Source organism: Lasiodiplodia theobromae, assembly GCF_012971845.1.
Source record: "Lasiodiplodia theobromae strain AM2As chromosome Unknown scaffold_6, whole genome shotgun sequence".
Classification (NCBI taxonomy): Eukaryota; Fungi; Ascomycota; class Dothideomycetes; order Botryosphaeriales; family Botryosphaeriaceae; genus Lasiodiplodia; species Lasiodiplodia theobromae.
Genome location: NW_023336552.1, coordinates 610485 through 626678, shown reverse-complemented (window position 1 = coordinate 626678; position 16194 = coordinate 610485). Strand labels below are relative to the sequence as shown.

Below are 16194 nucleotides of genomic sequence, written 5' to 3'. Positions count from 1 at the left end.
TGCTGCTGGAGATGACATAATTATTCCTGCGGTGTGCGGGACGCGCCCGCGTGAGGCTTGCCAAAGAGATTACCACCATCTTAGCCAACGAGGGCGCAGCCTTCAGGAGGGGCATCCTCCCGAAGCATCACATGAATTACTCCTTGGGGCAAGCCACGACGGCAACTGGCCCGCGGCGCCGCGCAAGGGGCTGCCATGACATTCAATAATGGTGTGGCTTGGCCGGAGCACGTCTACGTGCGCCAACATTTGCACGTTAAGCCGAGGCCAACGTGACCTCGCCCGAGCAGCAGCTGGACCGCCGCAGAACGGATCGTGTAATCGATGACTGGCAGGGGCTGGCCGCGGTCAAGGCGTGCTGCGGACTCGGCGGAGGGAGTAGAGGCAAATCTTCGCGTGAGCAGGCGGCGCCGGCCAACGACGGCGCAATTTGGAGCCAAACCCCACATTCGGCCGAATATCTGACATTCAGAAACTGGTAGATTGGCAGGGCAGGCGCGTGGTGTTGACGGCGGGGTGGAGAAGCAGAGGGCGCCGACACCGGCAACCTTAATTGCAGCCGTGGCGAGGCACATCCGCGGGTAGCCGAGCCGGGGTGCGGGCGGCTGGGGCATGCGCTCAGGGCCCGTGGGCGAGCCGCATCTGAACCAGACAAGCTACCATCTTCCCTATAAATCAGCTACACATCTACTTCCCAACACCATGCAACGACCCGCTGTGCAACTTTCCCGCCGTCCAACTGCCGCGTTGTACCCGCCCAGACACATAATTCGCCAGCTTCCGCCTCCCTGCCCGCCGTAGCTTTCCGAAAGCGTCCATTTCCCAAAACGACATGCTCACCACCCTCCGCCACACCCGCCCTCTGCTGCTCAAGTCTCCGCTCCTCACCCAGCGCGCCGCGCTGGTGTCAGTCCGGACAGTCCACCACAATGCTGCCTTTTCGACAAAGTCGCCTTCGCGCACAGCGAGCCTGGCCATGAAGCCCGGCGCATCCGTGCGGGAATCAGTTCAACAGCTGTCCGCCGTCGCCGTCTCGCCCACTTCGGCCGCACCAGCATCGCCCTCGCGGACCCTCGATGATGCCCAAAATGCCATCGCGAAGCTCCCGACCGCCTCGCTCCTCCGCAACTTGTTGATTCAGAACATCTCCGCATATCCCGTCATCCTCTCCTTTTTCCTCACCATCCTCAAACGCCACTCCGACTTCTTTGTCAAGGCCCCCATCTTCCGCCATGTCATCCAATACTTTTTCTACGCCCACTACTGTGCCGGTGCTACCGGCCCTGAGATCTCGCGCACTGTTCAGAGCCTGAGGCAAATCGGCATTAAGGGCGTCATCTTGAACTACGCCAAGGAGGTTGACACACCCGGTGTTGCCGGCGAGGGCCAGGAGAAGGCTGCCGAGGTACAGCAACTCCACGAGCAACAAGTGGACCAGTGGCTCGATGGCACCCTGAAGACCATCGAATACGCGCCCGCTGGTGACTACGTTGCCATCAAGTTCTCCGGTGCTGGCTCCAAGGTCGTCGAGATGCTCGAGCACAACCAGGAGAAGCCCGACGAGCTCTTCGGCTCCGCGCTCGCCAAGGTCTGCGATTTGGCGCGCGACAAGGGCGTCAAGATCCTCGTCGACGCCGAGCACCAGTGCCAGCAGGCCGCCATCGACCGCTGGACCATGGACCTGATGCAGCGCTACAACGGCGGCGACAACATGGTCATCTACAACACCTACCAGATGTACCTCAAGGCCTCGACCGCCGTCCTCGACGGTCACCTCACCCGCGCCGCCTCCGAAGGCTTCAACTTCGGCGCCAAGCTCGTGCGCGGCGCGTACCTAGGCAGCGACCCGCGCCACCTCATCCACGACACCAAGGCTGCAACCGATGCTGCCTACGACGCCGCAACCGAGAAGCTGGCAACGTACCACTTGGCGCAGCCGCGCCCCACCATCAAGGTCGGCATCGTCTTGGGCTCGCACAACGCCGTCTCGCTGCGCAAGATCCGCGCCATCCGCCACCAGCAGGCCCTTGCCGGCCAGCCTGTGGCCGACGTCGTCTACAGCCAGCTCATGGGCATGGCTGATGAGCTTTCCCTCTCGCTGACCACGGCCGACAAGGAGAACGGTCTCAAGGAGGGCGACTGCGACGTCTACAAGTACGTCACCTGGGGTACCATGCAGGAGTGCATCCTGTACCTGGTGCGCCGCGCCGAAGAGAACCGTGACGCCGTCGCTAGCGCTAGGGATTCGAGGGGTATCTTCTGGAATGAGCTGAAGAGGCGTATGGGCCTTGCCGGCTGAACAACGCTGAAAGAAAGTCATCCTTTCATTTGTTCAGAACGGAACCCAGAAAGAAGCCTCCAAGATCCATGCTCTCCTATCAGGAGTGCGCGCCGAGGTGTGAAAGGTCGATTTTTGGCACAAGAGCATTCTCCAGAATGCCAGAAGCCGCGCTAAAGACAGTTAGCGAGATTTTCCTCAGGCGTTAGGACAGGCTCAGGGTGAAGGAATAGAGTGGGCAAATACCCAAGAAGATTCCCACGAACGACGACACGGCCGTCTGTACAACAGGTAGATGAATAAAGAAATAGAAGCCAATACTGCAACATGCTTTCGGATCAAGAATTTGTGACGTTTTGCCAAAGCCTGTATCGCGTAGCCTATCACAGAGGGGTACTGCAACCGATGGTTAGCGTGAATTTATTCTCTCGTGCCATAGGTAGTTGAAGCTATCATCCTGATGCAAATGTAGAAATAATAATTAAACATTTACGTCCTGACGATAGCTTCAACTACCCGTAAATATTTTTTTTTTAAAAAAAACCTGAGGCATGCTTACACTATGTTTTAAGGCCCTGCCATTCTTCGCACGAGCCATCGGCTGCAGCACCCACCTCTCTGTAATAGCACCTTTTGCAGATATTCGTCGAATAGGATATCAAAGGGAACCCTGTGTATTGATCAATTATCCCCGATGCACCCATCGATTTATTGGTGTTTGAAATGGATATATTCATCGTAGCAAATAAGCACCGTTCGCCCAATTCGAAGCCCATATACAAGCTCTCGCGAGCCTCCCATGATTTTGTATTCCTTGTTCCTCCAATCCATCCGTGTCCCAGCTTCTCTTCTCTACGCCAGCATCTTGTAGCCATCCCAGCCAGCCATGCCCATCAGAACCAACTGGATCAACGAGGCCCAGCTGCCGATAAGCCTTCCCATGCCATTCTTCTTGTCGGGGCGAGTGTAGCCGATGGCGTACATGATGCGGCCGACGGACCAGGCGGCGCCCATGACGGCGGCGGGGACGGGCCTGCGCAGGCCGGCGACCAGCAGGGCGAAGAGGAAGTTGGTGTGGTTCTCGAGGAAGTTGTAGTGGCCGCGCTGGGCGCAGTTGAACAGGTGCAGCGCCTGCTGCTTCTTCTCGTCGCCGCTGGCGGCGGCAATCTGCTCCTGCGACGCGTACTGGTGCGGGTACGGCACGCCGGCCGCCTTGCGGAACGAGCCAATCCGTATGCCCAGCCAGGTCGAGACGAAGAGCGAACCGGTCGCGGCGAGGACGACGAAGCTGTTGTACAGTGACGTTACTGGTCAGCAGTGGGGTCGAACTGGCCGTCAATGCCTGAACAATGAGGCGGACTGGGGGATGCCCGAGGAGGAGTGGACTCGGGTCGCAGGAGGATGACGATACCGAGCGGCATCGTCGTAATCGAGGCAGACTTACCCGTACTCCTGAGGAACCTGAAGAGTGGCGAAAGACATGATGTCGTGATAGATGATTCGTAGAGAAGGACGTTGATTGATGGGTTGGATGATCCGTGGGCTTGTTGTTGTTTGTAGAGATTCAGTGTCTCCGAGAGGCGGTCCTGGCGCGCTTTTAAAGTTTCAGCGAACCCCTTTCCTCGTCATTCTAAATATTTCCCTGTAGAGCTGGGGGCGTTGTGGTAGGCTGCTACACGACGCGTTGCTGATCAAGCAAGCTCGGTCGGCGGAACTGATCTATCCGGTTGGCTTGGCCCTTGCGGGCGGGATCTCAAGATCCCCGCATGCTGGATGCATGGTCGAACCTTTTCGCCCAACTCTCAGAGGGAAACAATTTGAGGCAGCAAAGAAGTTTGCCAAAGCAGTTACGAGAGTTAAAAATGGAGTGTCGAACAAAATAAATATAAGCTTTGCGGATCGGATCGGGTCCGCCGCCAATTGCATGCCCCCATTGGCTGAAGCCATCTCGCGCCATTTAACCCTCCGATGATTCGTGCGGAGGGGGGACTTTGTCAGCGACCGTCCGCAGAAAATAAAGGCCTCTCAGCATCGCTTACAGCTGGAGGCAAAAATAACTGACATTGCACTTTAATTACGCCCGTCGTTGAATTCTATGCCCCAAGTAGTCCTTGAAATTAAAGAGTGCAGCATCCTGTGTAGGACGCAAAAGAACAAAGTCTTGTGCAGTCCGCTGTAAGCTGTATGTGAGATAAGATGGAGCATCCGGGCTGAAGCCCCCTAACTTCGGATACGAATGCTGTTTCGAATTGATGACGACGTGGTTGCTGACGAACTTTACATACGTCGTCTCCAAAGCCTCCATGGATCATAATGTCTGTATGACTGCGCATGCAAGCAGAGAGGCTACATCATTTTTTGGCAGGTCCAAGAATTGTTTCACAATCACGCTGTCTGGACTTTCGGCGTTCGTATCAGATGGTCACTCTATGTCTTGGCTTTCCTCAAAAAGCTTCTCACCGCATGGCTCGTTCCCGCCATAGTAGCACAGTCGAGTCGCACGGCTGCATGGCCGGGAAAGTGACGATTACCTACAGTCTAAGTAAATCCTATCTCATATCCGGAAGTCTACGTGTCAGAGTCTACAGCTCATATCCTACAAAGCGTTTGCAGGACCTGAGACGTGCTTTCTTTCGTCTCTTTGACCAGCTTCGCCATCTCCTTGAATCTGAAGCCGCCATAAGCAAGACACGTCAACAAAAGAGCAAGGGGCACGTACTCTGGGATAGCAGCATCATTCATCAGCTCATAGAGCATGCTTTCACTGGTAGTGACGACGACGCCTTCGTGCCTGAGGCGGGCCAGTGCAATGGGGACTTCTTCCTTGTTGCAGCTGGACACGCCGTCGGCCAGGACATAGACCTTGTGGCCATCGCGCAACAAGTCGAGCGCCGTCTGGGTGACGCAGATGTGCGACTCGATACCGACGATGATGCACTCGTGCTTCTGGGTGAGGGCGGCGCGCACCTCGGGCGTGATCATGGAGAACAGCGTCTTGTCGGCATGCACCTTGGTCTGGATTCCGCCAGGGGCATCGAGGCCAAGCTCCGGGCATGTTTCTCCCAGGCGAGCGCGGTTTTGGGTGGTGGCGAGGACGGGAAATTTCATGATCTGGCCTAGACGCGATTCAGCTCGAGATGCGCGGATTCTTCGCAACAAAGGGGTAGGAGAGCATCGGAAGCTAGGAGATGGCCACAGTTTCACGAGGGCAAATCAAAAAGCCACAGGCGACAAAGGAAAATGAGGGGTAGCGGCGCACCCCGTGCAGCAAGCGCAGAGAGCGGGCGGCTTCGACCTCGAGTGCTAACTATAGAACAGAGTGGGCATGAGGGTCAAGGCGGGCGTGAAGAATGCAGATGCTGGCGGGCGCGCAGCACGCAGGCCCGCCTGTTCTGATGCACGATCGCACGGGATCGGCCCAGCTGCAGCCATCTCACTCCCCAGGACGCCTTGTTCCTGGAGCGCGATGGTCCACAGCGTGCGCCAGGAATTGACGCCAAGACGGGGCACGGGCTGACGGAGGTCGTACTGGCTCTGAGCATCTTCTGGCTGGTCTGGATGACCTTCGAGAACTCCCAGATGGCCGGGCGGAACTTCTCTTGCAGGTCGCAAATGCTGCGGTGCTCGTCAGCTCGCGGCGCAACAGCGGTGGCAGGCGGCGTACAAGAGCGCGGGGCTCGCTGCGGCGGGTCAGCACGTGGCGCGCCGGGGCTGTCTGGTCTACTCACTGAGTCTGCGGGCGGCGGCGGCAGCCATGATGGCGGAATTGAGGCCAATGAAGGCTGGGAAATTTACAGGCACGGCGAGGGCAGCACTGTGGTGTCGGGCAGGGCTGTGGGTGGACGTGCGGTCATGCAGGAGGCGCGCGCGCCAGCAGCCTCGGGCGGAGCAAAGATGACGCAGTGGGGGGACCGGCCGTTGGGTCCGCCGTACCTTGCCGTTACGCGGGCCCAACACAATACATAACGCACCCTAAGTCTGCTGCGTCGCTGCCCTCACGTGCGGTCGGGTGCGGAGGCGGCTGCGGAAAGACGGGAGTGCAGGGCGTCGTGGTGGTCGGCTTCCGTAAACTGCTGGTGAAACGCAGCGCCCGCTCCGTGCTCTTCTCGATCGGGCATGCGCGGGGACCAAGGCATCGGCCCACCCAGCTGCAGCCCAGCGTCGTCGTCGAGCACCCTCCGCACCGTCAGCCTGAGTAAGGCATTCAGCTGCGACGGTGGGCCGTGAGCGTCCGTCAGCCGCTTGCTATTTCCACTCCTCTTTGTGCCACGGGTACAATGGCCGTCAGCCTCGGGTGCCTTGGCGGGCCCCCAGGGCCTTTGACGGGCGTGACAGCCGTCCTCATTGGCTGTGCCGCCGGCGCTGCGTACTGAGGTTTATAGCAGCCGGAACAAATGCGCGCGCGCCTGGCCTCTGCGTGATTTGTTTGATGAGCGGTGACGGAGCGTATTATTCTGTAACTGCTGCTCCTCCGTAATTCCGCCTTGCAATAGCACTGGAGCGCAACTTAGCGAGCAGCGAGCGCAACCTGCTATCAAGCACATCCCTCACCACACAACCTTCCTTTTTCCCATTCCCACCACAGCCCGCCGCACGCCCGCTGCGATCCCGCCCATCCCATCCGCCAACCCTCCTCGCCGTGCCGCCTGCCCGCGCCCCTCTCCAGCCGTGGCGTAGCTGTTGGTCCTGCCCTGTCTCCAGCACCGCCGTCTAGCAGGGGCAACCGCTTCGACGCCTCTCCCAGCGCGTGTCCGCGCCGGTCTTCGCAGCTCCATTCACGCTCGCCCGCGCCCTCGCGCCTACTTATTGCTCGTCGTGCCTCGCTCCGCCGCGCTTCGCGACCGGTACGCAATTCCCTCGCCCTCGCCGCCGCCGACTCCACCGCTCCCCGGAAGTCCCTCGACACCCCCGCCCGCCGCAGTTGATGGGCGAATACAGCAGTACTGAAGCACACGCAGGCTGTCTCAATCGCGCCCTGGATTCCCCAGACACCCTCTTCTCGCGCCGCGTCTCGGCAGCACGCCCGCTGGCCCTCGACCAGTACACCTCCGCTCCCCATCCGCTCCTCGTTACACCCCACGCGGCGCAACAGCCGCTCCTGAGCTATCACCCGCTCCTCCGATCCGTGCACATCAACAACCTGCTGCAGAAAAACATCCTCGCGCAGTCGCCCCCCGCCACCACCGTGTCTCAGGAACAGCACCCGAGGCCCTTGGCGTCGAGGCCGGCACAAGAGACCACAAAGAAAGCGCAACCCAAGCCGCACCCTGCGCCACAGCACATCGATGGGAATAACGGCGTGCCGACTAGAGCTACGAGCGGCAAATCGCAGGTGACGGACTCTGCAACCATGTCGGGTAGGGGGTCGGAGGGGGTCAAGCATTCCCTTCCCGCACGCCCGCCAATGACTTCCCATCACTCAAACTCCGTCCCATCGACACCCCACCAGCATGCTCGGGACGTTGCGTTTCGCTCGAGGACGCCGTCGCCCAACGGCGCGCTTGGCAACCATTCTCCGAGATCCGTCTCCTCCGAGGCAAATGGGACGCTGCCGTCGCTGCGGAAGCAGCCGTACAAGTGCAAATACGAGTCGGGAATTGCTTTTGGTAGGCGTCGGATGGGTTACGACAACGCCGACATGTTGGAGAAGGCGGCCGTGCCGCCAAAGGCATCCCTAAACCCCGAAGAAGAGAAGAAGCTCAGTGGCGACATGAGAGAACTGTACGACCGGTTATTGCCGTCCGAGGAGAGCCAGAAGAGAAGAACGCTCTTGGTAGAGAAGCTGGGCCGGATCCTGCGTACCGAGTGGCCCGGGAACGATTTCAAAGTCCACGTCTTTGGGTCGTCGGGCAACATGCTCTGCACCGCCGAGTCTGATGGTATGTGCCGACCGCTTACTGCTGCACTTGGACCGCATTAACCCTCTTGGCAGTCGACGTGTGCATTCAGACCCCAATGAGGAAGCTGGAAAGCGTGCATATGCTGGCTGAAGCACTGGCAAAACGTACGTTTAAAAGTCCACAACGTTGAAACATTTTCGCTGAAACAGGCGCAGACGGCATGAGCAAGGTCGTGTGCGTGGCCTCGGCAAAGGTCCCCATTGTCAAGGTCTGGGACCCCGAGCTCGAGCTCGCTTGCGACATGAACGTGAACAACACCCTTGCGCTGGAGAACACGAGGATGATCAAGACGTATGTCCAGATAGATCCTCGCGTACGGCCCTTAACGATGATCGTCAAGCACTGGACGAAACAGCGGATCCTGAACGATGCTGGTACGTTTCACGTTTCGAATTGCATTGTAGGCACTGACGTGTGTAGCAATGGGTGGGACGCTGAGCTCCTATACCTGGATTTGCATGGTCTTGAACTTCTTGCAAACTAGATCTCCGCCGGTATTACCTGCGTTGCATCAGATGCCCTTCGAGAAACATCTAACCGACACCGGAGAGGAGTCAAGTTTCTTTGATGACTTGGAGCAGATTCGTGATTTTGGGAAGGACAACAAGGAGTCCTTAGGGCAGCTGCTCTTTCAGTTCTTTCGATTATATGGCCACGATTTTGATTACGAACGTGATGTTGTCTCCGTCCGGAACGGCAGGTTTTTGACCCGGAAAGAGAAGGGATGGGAGGTTGACAGCGGCAACAAGGAGGGTCGGTTCCGTTTATGTGTGGAGGAGCCTTTCAACGTTTCTCGGAACCTGGGTAATTCCGCTGATGATTACGCTTTCCGTGGGATACATTTGGAAGTCCGGCAGGCTTTCGATTTTCTAGCGGATGGCGGGCAGCTGGGCAAGGTGTGCGAACAATTTGTCTTCCCCAAGGAGGAGCGGCCCACTTTCCAGAAACCACCGCCCGCTCCGAAACCGACCCTGACTCACAGCACCTCGCCATCCCGGCGAGGTGGGCGTGGCGGCAACCGTGGAGGCAGAAGCCATTACAACCAGAGGAACAACCAAGGCGACCGCAGTAGGTCCTCGAGTGGTGCAAACTACCCAAATGGGCTCCCGTTCTTGAGTCCTCCTCTTGCGGGAGCTGGGCCCGATTACTTCGCCGCTACCACCGGAGCGTCCTTACACGAACAACTGTACAAACAGTATCAGATGCTAGAGATGCAGCAACACAGCCTGAAAGCGCAACTCTTCGCCCAGGCCCAAGCTCGTGCAGCACAAGCGCAAGCTATTGCTCAGGCTCAGGCTCAAGCCAGAAACGGTTCGAACCATGGGTCTCCACCAAAGACGCAGTATGCGACGGCCCAATCGGTATCAAGAGATCCAAACGAGCCGCCCGCCACTGCACCACTAATGCCGCACTACCTGTATCCGTATGCTGGGTTTGAGCAGCCTCAGCCGATGTCTCAGTCCCACTCTCAGGACGGAGTTCGGACAAATCCTAGCTCGCCATCATTACCCTTGAGTATACCAACGCAGAGGCGCGGCGCTCACCGGGCTACAGTGGCTGAAGGTCAGGCAAATAGCTCCGTTAGGTCTCATTCCCAGCCAGCGAGAGCTGACCAGAATGCTCTTTTTCTTCCGGGTTATCCGCCGATTCCCAGCTACCCTCCCAACCTTATGGCCTACCCCATCGCGCGATCGGCACAGGACACTCAGACGCCCCAGCAGCAACCAGTGGATGTTCCCCAGCACCATGCCCAGGGCCTTCAGATTGTTCGTGAGAACGGCTCACCAAAGGAGTATCTCGGCTACTTCATCGAATCCCCACAGCAATTCCGTTCACATCTCCAAGATTACACCGTGCAGCAGATTCCTTCTTTCCAGGAGCTGGCTTCAAGACGTAGAAGGGTTTCGCCGGATTTGGCACCTCCTCAACAAAGTCAAGCACAGCAGCATGTTTCGCGGTCCCCATCTCCGCTCGGACAGAGCCACAATAGGAGTTATTCCACCGGGGTTCACACCACATCCGTGACTTCTGCACCACTACAAGTATCTGAGAGGCCGACACAACCAGTACCGCCGGCTGAGTCAGGTCCTGTGATTGTGAATGGCTCTTACCGTGCGCCGCAAACGAGGGAACAAAAAAGCGTAACTGAAAATGCCGATGTAAATGGGTATGCCGACAGAGATTCCGTCTCATCGATCCCCGGTCCAACGCGATCAGATGAGCCGTTCCCTATGGAAATGCCGGAGCAACAGCAACAACATCAGTTGTACGCGAACGAGGTGTTGCGTCGCCATTTCGCTTCATCTGAGCCTGAGAAATCAAATGGCATTGACGTGTACGGTACGACATCTCAAATGGCCATGCCAAATTACACAGCGGCTGGAACCGGCGTTGTGAACGGCTATGCTGTCAACAATGATGTTGATTACGCCACATCAAGTGCCGCTACCTCGAAGACTCAAAATATCCCGCCATGGCGCGTCAAGTCGGCTCCTAACGGCATGTCGCATCTTGACATATCAAGAACATCTGCCGCGCCTGCGCAGACGGTTAAGTCGGCAGTCTTGCCTATACTTTCCCCGGTCCAGGAGACTAGGACTCCTTCACCAACAGCTAGTCGTGGTGCACTATCTGCTGGCCTCCAGCCAACGAATGGTACCTTGTCCAGCGGTGTCGGCTTGTCAGAGAAGGAGAGCCATGTAACTCCGTCGCGACCTGGCAATGCGCAGAATGCGAAGCAAACTCCTCAGCCGAAGAAGGAGAGTCCAATCGTGCACGAAAAGACCGGCAGCAAGGGAGCTGGATGTGGGAACTCACCCTCGAATGGCGGCTGGCAGAAATCCGGTGGGGGCAAAAAGGGCGGCCGCAAGCGCGCCAAGTCCAACTCCAGCAAGAACGGCGAGCACAAGGGAGGCGAGCCTCTTCCAGCCAACGAAGCTGACCGCAAAGGAGGTTAGCCCGTCAGGACGGGCAGTACCCGACTGATCTGCCGCATTCAGCCAATTAAACCTCACTTTTACCAACAGACTGCATCACTTGGAGATGGCGCACGGAGGAGTGTCAGAACAAACAAGGCCATGTGCTATCGACCGACGACTGTCGTTCGTACGGTCTTGCAAAAGAAGAAAATTCTGCCTTGGACTGCAACCCTTTCCTTCCAGAATGTGGCCATGGAAAGGCTCATAGGTGCTTCGCGGGATCGGTTCCAGGAGCTTGGGGGTGCTTGATCCCTGGAAAAGCATATCGACTTGTCCTGTTCGAAGTCATCCGGCCAGGCAACAGGCGTTGGAAATTATATGATGAGAATGACAAAGATGCAGCAATAGGTGAGGTCACGAAATGGATTGGAAGTACTTGAACGTTATGGCAACGAAAAAAGAAGCTCTTTTGGAAGTCAGCAGAAAGCAGAAATGAAGACATCGAATTTCGAAGACGCGCATACCGGCAACCATGGCACCTCTCGGGCTGATGGACGGGAACGAGAAGCTCGCTTCTTCCGCTTGTTTGCCTTGCTTCTTCATAAGCAGTTGGGAGTCTTACTGGTCAGCCATGGAGAAGTCACGATCACCCCTCCGAGTGCGTCATAACCGCTCCAGCATTTCAAGAGCGAAATAAAACAGCAGAAACCATGAAAAGACTGATACCAGGGTTATTTGGTTTCTTCCACTTCTTTATCGTAGTTTCTCCTGCTTCTTTTCCTATCCTGGATGCATGCATTACTCCTGCATAATATTAGGGCGCGATCTTCATTGTTTCAACACGGTATGGGAAACAGGAACTGTGGGCAAGGAGAAAGGAGATTGAATTTACCACTACCATCATCGGCAGGGGCAGCACAAGCTACGCATAACCGTACAGCACATAGCGATCGGGGTTTTTGGTCTTGTTTTGTCATATCAGACTCAGGTCTTTCTTCGGGTGGGTTCGAGAGTTTCTGATCTTGTCGTTTTCGGTTTTTCTTCCGTCATCATGGGTGGGCTCTTTCTTGGATTTCATGTTTTGCGTTGAATTGGAAGCATGGCATACATTGTACAGATAGACCGGTCGGACATTCTCCCGGGACGCAGCGGAGCGACAGATAGGAAAGACGAAATGAGGGATGAATACACGAAAAAGAGATCCTCGCCTTCTTGGGCCAACTGGAGCAACACGACCAGCAAATCCTTTCCGTCACCGACATCATTGATCGGAAAAGGGCGAGACTTATGCGGGAAGAGAGAGCAAGAATGACTCCAGACGGAATGTCAGGTTGGAACGTGTACGAAAATGAGAATGTGACATCTTGGGTGCCGTTATTCTCTTTCTGGTGCTCATGCGGTATCTTTGGGATGTGCACGCAGATCTTGCAAAGCATTGGATCGAACTGTGAACAAGGGCGGGATTGTGTTATCTCTTGTGGGTTCATTCCGGATTTCGGGATGTATGGACTTGTTTTTCTTCAGAAAGGGCTTTCTTTTTTTCCTCCCCAAAATGGTCGACTATAATCAAAAATAATATAGATGAAATACAGTCCCCTCTCGCAGCCGATGGCTAGCGTGGATTTGTTTTTTGCTCATGTCATGGGTAAATGAAGCTATCATCCGGACGTGTATGTAGAGTTTTTAATTCCACCTTCTTATCCGGATGATAGCTTCATCTACCCACATATGTTATTTTTTTTCAGGAAGAGTTGAGACATAGCTACACCTTGGGGCTTTACTATTCTTCATGCTAGGCGTCGGCTGCGATACCCCCTGTATGACCGTGAAACAAGTCAAAAGTATGTTATCTTGACTACGCTCACGCCCTCATTCCATGTGAAGCTTCGTATATCTTTCATCCAGGGCGTTGTGTCCTGGAATAATCTAAATAAAGTTAGCTTATATTCTATTTGTTAAAAAGAGAGAGGAGGAGGAAGAGAGGCATATACACATGTGACGATATCGTTTCTACTCCCCTCGTTCTTAACCGGCTTTTTACTCCCGGAAACGCAGCCCCTGTAGTCATCAGGGAACTCGGCCAGCTTCTGCGGCGTCCGTATTGCTGCGCCTTGGTGCTCACACTTAGCCTTAGTGCGCATCGCCTCACCCGGCTACGACTCGGGCACGCCGTCGGCCCGCGTGCCGACGACACCGGCGAGCATGGGGCTGAATTTGTGTGGCGCACCCGGCTCAATGTTGTGGCAGTGTCCGCAGATTGTATTGCACAGCTGTGCGCCGCAGGAGTAGTCACCTAGAAATCGATGATTGCACCAGGTGAAATGGAGAATAAACGTCCTGAAAGAATGATAGTGAAATTCTAAATCACAGCAAGACCAGCGGGAGGTTGGAGATTGGTTAAACGGATCTACGGGAAGCTGGTGACGCTTCATTAAAAACAGATATTCAGGCTATAAGATCCCCCCTCCCCGACACGTGGTCACTCTTGGCTCGAAAGCGACGGAGCCATTGAGGAGTGGGAAAATTGCAAAAAACGAGGCGGCTCAAGCCTAGCAGATTAGAAACAGGAATTCTCGCACGTTTAGTGGATGTTCTTCACCGGCATTGATATACAGGGGTATTGCAGCCGACGGCTAGCGTGAATTTATTTTTCTCTCATATGTACCATGGGTAGTTAAAGTTATTATCCGGATATAAATGTACAAATAATAATTATACATTCACATCCGGACGATAGCTTCAACTGCCTACGTATGTTCTTTTCATTGTGGAAAGAGCTGAGGCATAATCACGTAGATATCGCTGGCATTTCGGCAACTTATACGGGAGAGGATTTTAACAGTCTATTACGAAAAAAAATTCGGACCTTACAGAACCTCCAGGAGATTATTGGTCGCGATTCTCGTATTTTTGGTTACAAGCTTGCGTCGGTCAAAGCCAAATGATGAATTTTATGAGAATGAAAAGTCAAAAAAGTCAGAAACACCCGGGGACCCTAATTGAACGGATCTATAGGAACAGACGAAGCGAAGAGAGTACAAGAACATAAGAAAGGTGGGAACGACTAGCTCCACAGCTGTGGCTTGCTTACAGTGCCATACTTGGCTTGCCAGGCGAAAAAGTACAGCAGAGCGGCGAGAGGCTGTCCGACAAGACAGAAACTAATCCAAAAGATCATGTTGCCAATCACCTTGCTCTGCAGACCCTTCATGCGATTGATTGGGTCTGTGATCAGGATGAGGGGTATTTGGAAGATCATTCCAGCAAATGCGACACCTGTTGCTGAGTCAATGGCCGCACAGGCAGATGAGCAGAAGCAAAGATCAACATACCAATGATGTTATGGGTTGGCACGCCGACGGCGAGCTCATGCAGGGCACCAGAGAACAAGAAAACCAAGATCTGCGCAATGACAGGGGGAATGCCGCGTCCGCACAAAGGGCTGTAAATGTGCCTGCGCATAAAGCTAGCGACAGGCTTGTTCCATGTAACCCAGTAGATACGGATGCTTGGGGCGTTCCACCATTCGGTGTAGAACTCGCGGTCTCCGAAGCGCATGACTTCAGCAAGGGCATTCAAGAAGGAGTGGAAGAAAGCCATAAAGCCGGCCAGCCAGCAAAAGAGGGAAATGGTGGAGAGTTTCAACATGCGCTCGACAATGGAGACGAAGTCAAGCGTCGCGATCTTGTCCAGCGAGTTCTTCAACAACGGCGAGGCGTACTGAGCGGAAGCAATCCAGATGACGATGCCGAGACCGAGCATTTCGCCGCAGCGTTTGAAGACAAAAGGCCAGCGGATCTTATCAGTGCGGGGGTAGATGGGCTGATAGACCAGCGTAGGAGCCCACCAGAAATACGTCAAATTTTTGAGTGAAATGTTCTTCGGGTACGGGCAGTCCCTGTAGATATCCGGAAGCGGAGCAGCACCGAAGTCGTCGAGCAGGGCATGGCGGAGATCACGGTTGGTAAAGGCATAGGAGCACGTTTTCAGCCAGACAATAATGGCGTGCAGCTCACAGAGGGTGCCGATGCCGGGGTGATGGATCCAGTAATAGACGACGGTCGAGGCCACCAGGAGATTCAGAGTAGCATTAACGCCGTGAGCAAAGGCAATGAGGCCCCACGTGCCGCGGAACTCGTCGCGTCTCGCCTGCACGTCTGCCGGCGACTCGGCTTTCTTGATCCGTGCGACGGCACCCTTGGCCTGTTGAGCTGCGGCAAGCTCGATGACGTATGCGACGAAGAGATGGCATGGGACCAGGAAGTAGAGGATGGAGCCGTAGACGACGTCCTGGCGGCGATAGTCGTGGCAGCGGATGCATATCAGGACTCCGTACTGTCACGGTCAGCGGAGAATGATGGAGGCGAGACATCAGCAAGTACCTTCCGGAAGTTCTCAATCATCAGACGCAGGTTCGAGACGACTTCAAAGCGAGGTGGTTAGCCACGGACTGCCTCCTGAAGCCCAGGGGGAAGGCATACTCAGCACCAGGATCATGAGGTTCCTGAAGCCCACGAAGCTCGGCGGCTTCTCCGCATCTTGGCTCAGGCACGATGGGCGCGTCTGGTGGTGGACGGCAACAACGTGTCTGTATTTCCCAACTGACTTCGCGCCAGAGCCGGAGCTGGAGCCCTTCGCGGCGCCATTGGCAGCAGGGGGCGGGCTTGGGTCGGGCGGGGGCGTGGCAGGAGCAGTGTACTGCTTCTCCGGGCGCGCGATGGGTATGTCGGTGCTCGTCGACACGGCGGTCTCAACGCTGGAGGCCATTGGGGCAGGTGGGCGGACGCGGAGAAGGACGGGCGGAGTGGGGTGAGGGCTCAGGGACAGCGAAGAAGGCCAGCGCGGCGCATTGGTCGTCGGGTCACGGAGGAAGTCGTGGAGACGGCCGGACAGCGCTGGGCGTGGCTATCGCGAGCAGCATTCCAGCAGCGGGCCCCAATCAGCGGCTATGCGGAGTGCTCGTTGAGCTTTTTTGGCGTGCTGCAGCCCAGGATCCGCCGCCCCTCCGCGTCTGCCCGCCGTGGCGCAGGCGTGGCTGGTGCCGAAGTTCCACTGTCGCGTCAACTCGAGCTCTCCGCAACCGCGACCGCGACCATCC

At 56.0% G+C, this 16194-nt stretch overlaps 5 protein-coding genes across 5 annotated transcripts; 2 read left to right on the top strand and 3 right to left on the bottom strand.

Moving 5' to 3' along the window:
- Positions 1-832: 832 nt before the first annotated feature.
- Positions 833-2299, top strand: LTHEOB_2454 (Proline oxidase; the record flags this gene model as incomplete). Its single annotated transcript, XM_035511268.1, has 1 exon — positions 833-2299. The coding sequence occupies one exon, from the start codon at positions 833-835 to the stop codon at positions 2297-2299; it is 1467 nt and encodes a 488-aa protein (XP_035364163.1).
- Positions 2300-3130: 831 nt separating this feature from the next.
- LTHEOB_2453 (Glutation s-transferase) lies at positions 3131-3760 on the bottom strand (the record flags this gene model as incomplete). Its single annotated transcript, XM_035511267.1, has 2 exons — positions 3131-3566; positions 3723-3760. 2 exons carry the CDS (start codon positions 3758-3760, stop codon positions 3131-3133), a joined length of 474 nt encoding a protein of 157 aa, XP_035364162.1.
- Positions 3761-4867: 1107 nt separating this feature from the next.
- LTHEOB_2452 (Isochorismatase-like protein) lies at positions 4868-6034 on the bottom strand (the record flags this gene model as incomplete). The annotated part of the gene is made up of 5 exons (XM_035511266.1): positions 4868-4946; positions 4998-5394; positions 5808-5893; positions 5943-5958; positions 6007-6034. 5 exons carry the CDS (start codon positions 6032-6034, stop codon positions 4868-4870), a joined length of 606 nt encoding a protein of 201 aa, XP_035364161.1.
- Positions 6035-7202: 1168 nt separating this feature from the next.
- LTHEOB_2451 (PAP/25A-associated protein) lies at positions 7203-11135 on the top strand (the record flags this gene model as incomplete). Its single annotated transcript, XM_035511265.1, has 5 exons — positions 7203-8157; positions 8211-8282; positions 8334-8552; positions 8599-9610; positions 9833-11135. 5 exons carry the CDS (start codon positions 7203-7205, stop codon positions 11133-11135), a joined length of 3561 nt encoding a protein of 1186 aa, XP_035364160.1.
- Positions 11136-14160: 3025 nt separating this feature from the next.
- On the bottom strand, positions 14161-15863 carry LTHEOB_2450 (Diacylglycerol acyltransferase dgat2; the record flags this gene model as incomplete). The annotated part of the gene is made up of 4 exons (XM_035511264.1): positions 14161-14372; positions 14429-15431; positions 15479-15519; positions 15578-15863. 4 exons carry the CDS (start codon positions 15861-15863, stop codon positions 14161-14163), a joined length of 1542 nt encoding a protein of 513 aa, XP_035364159.1.
- Positions 15864-16194: the final 331 nt, after the last annotated feature.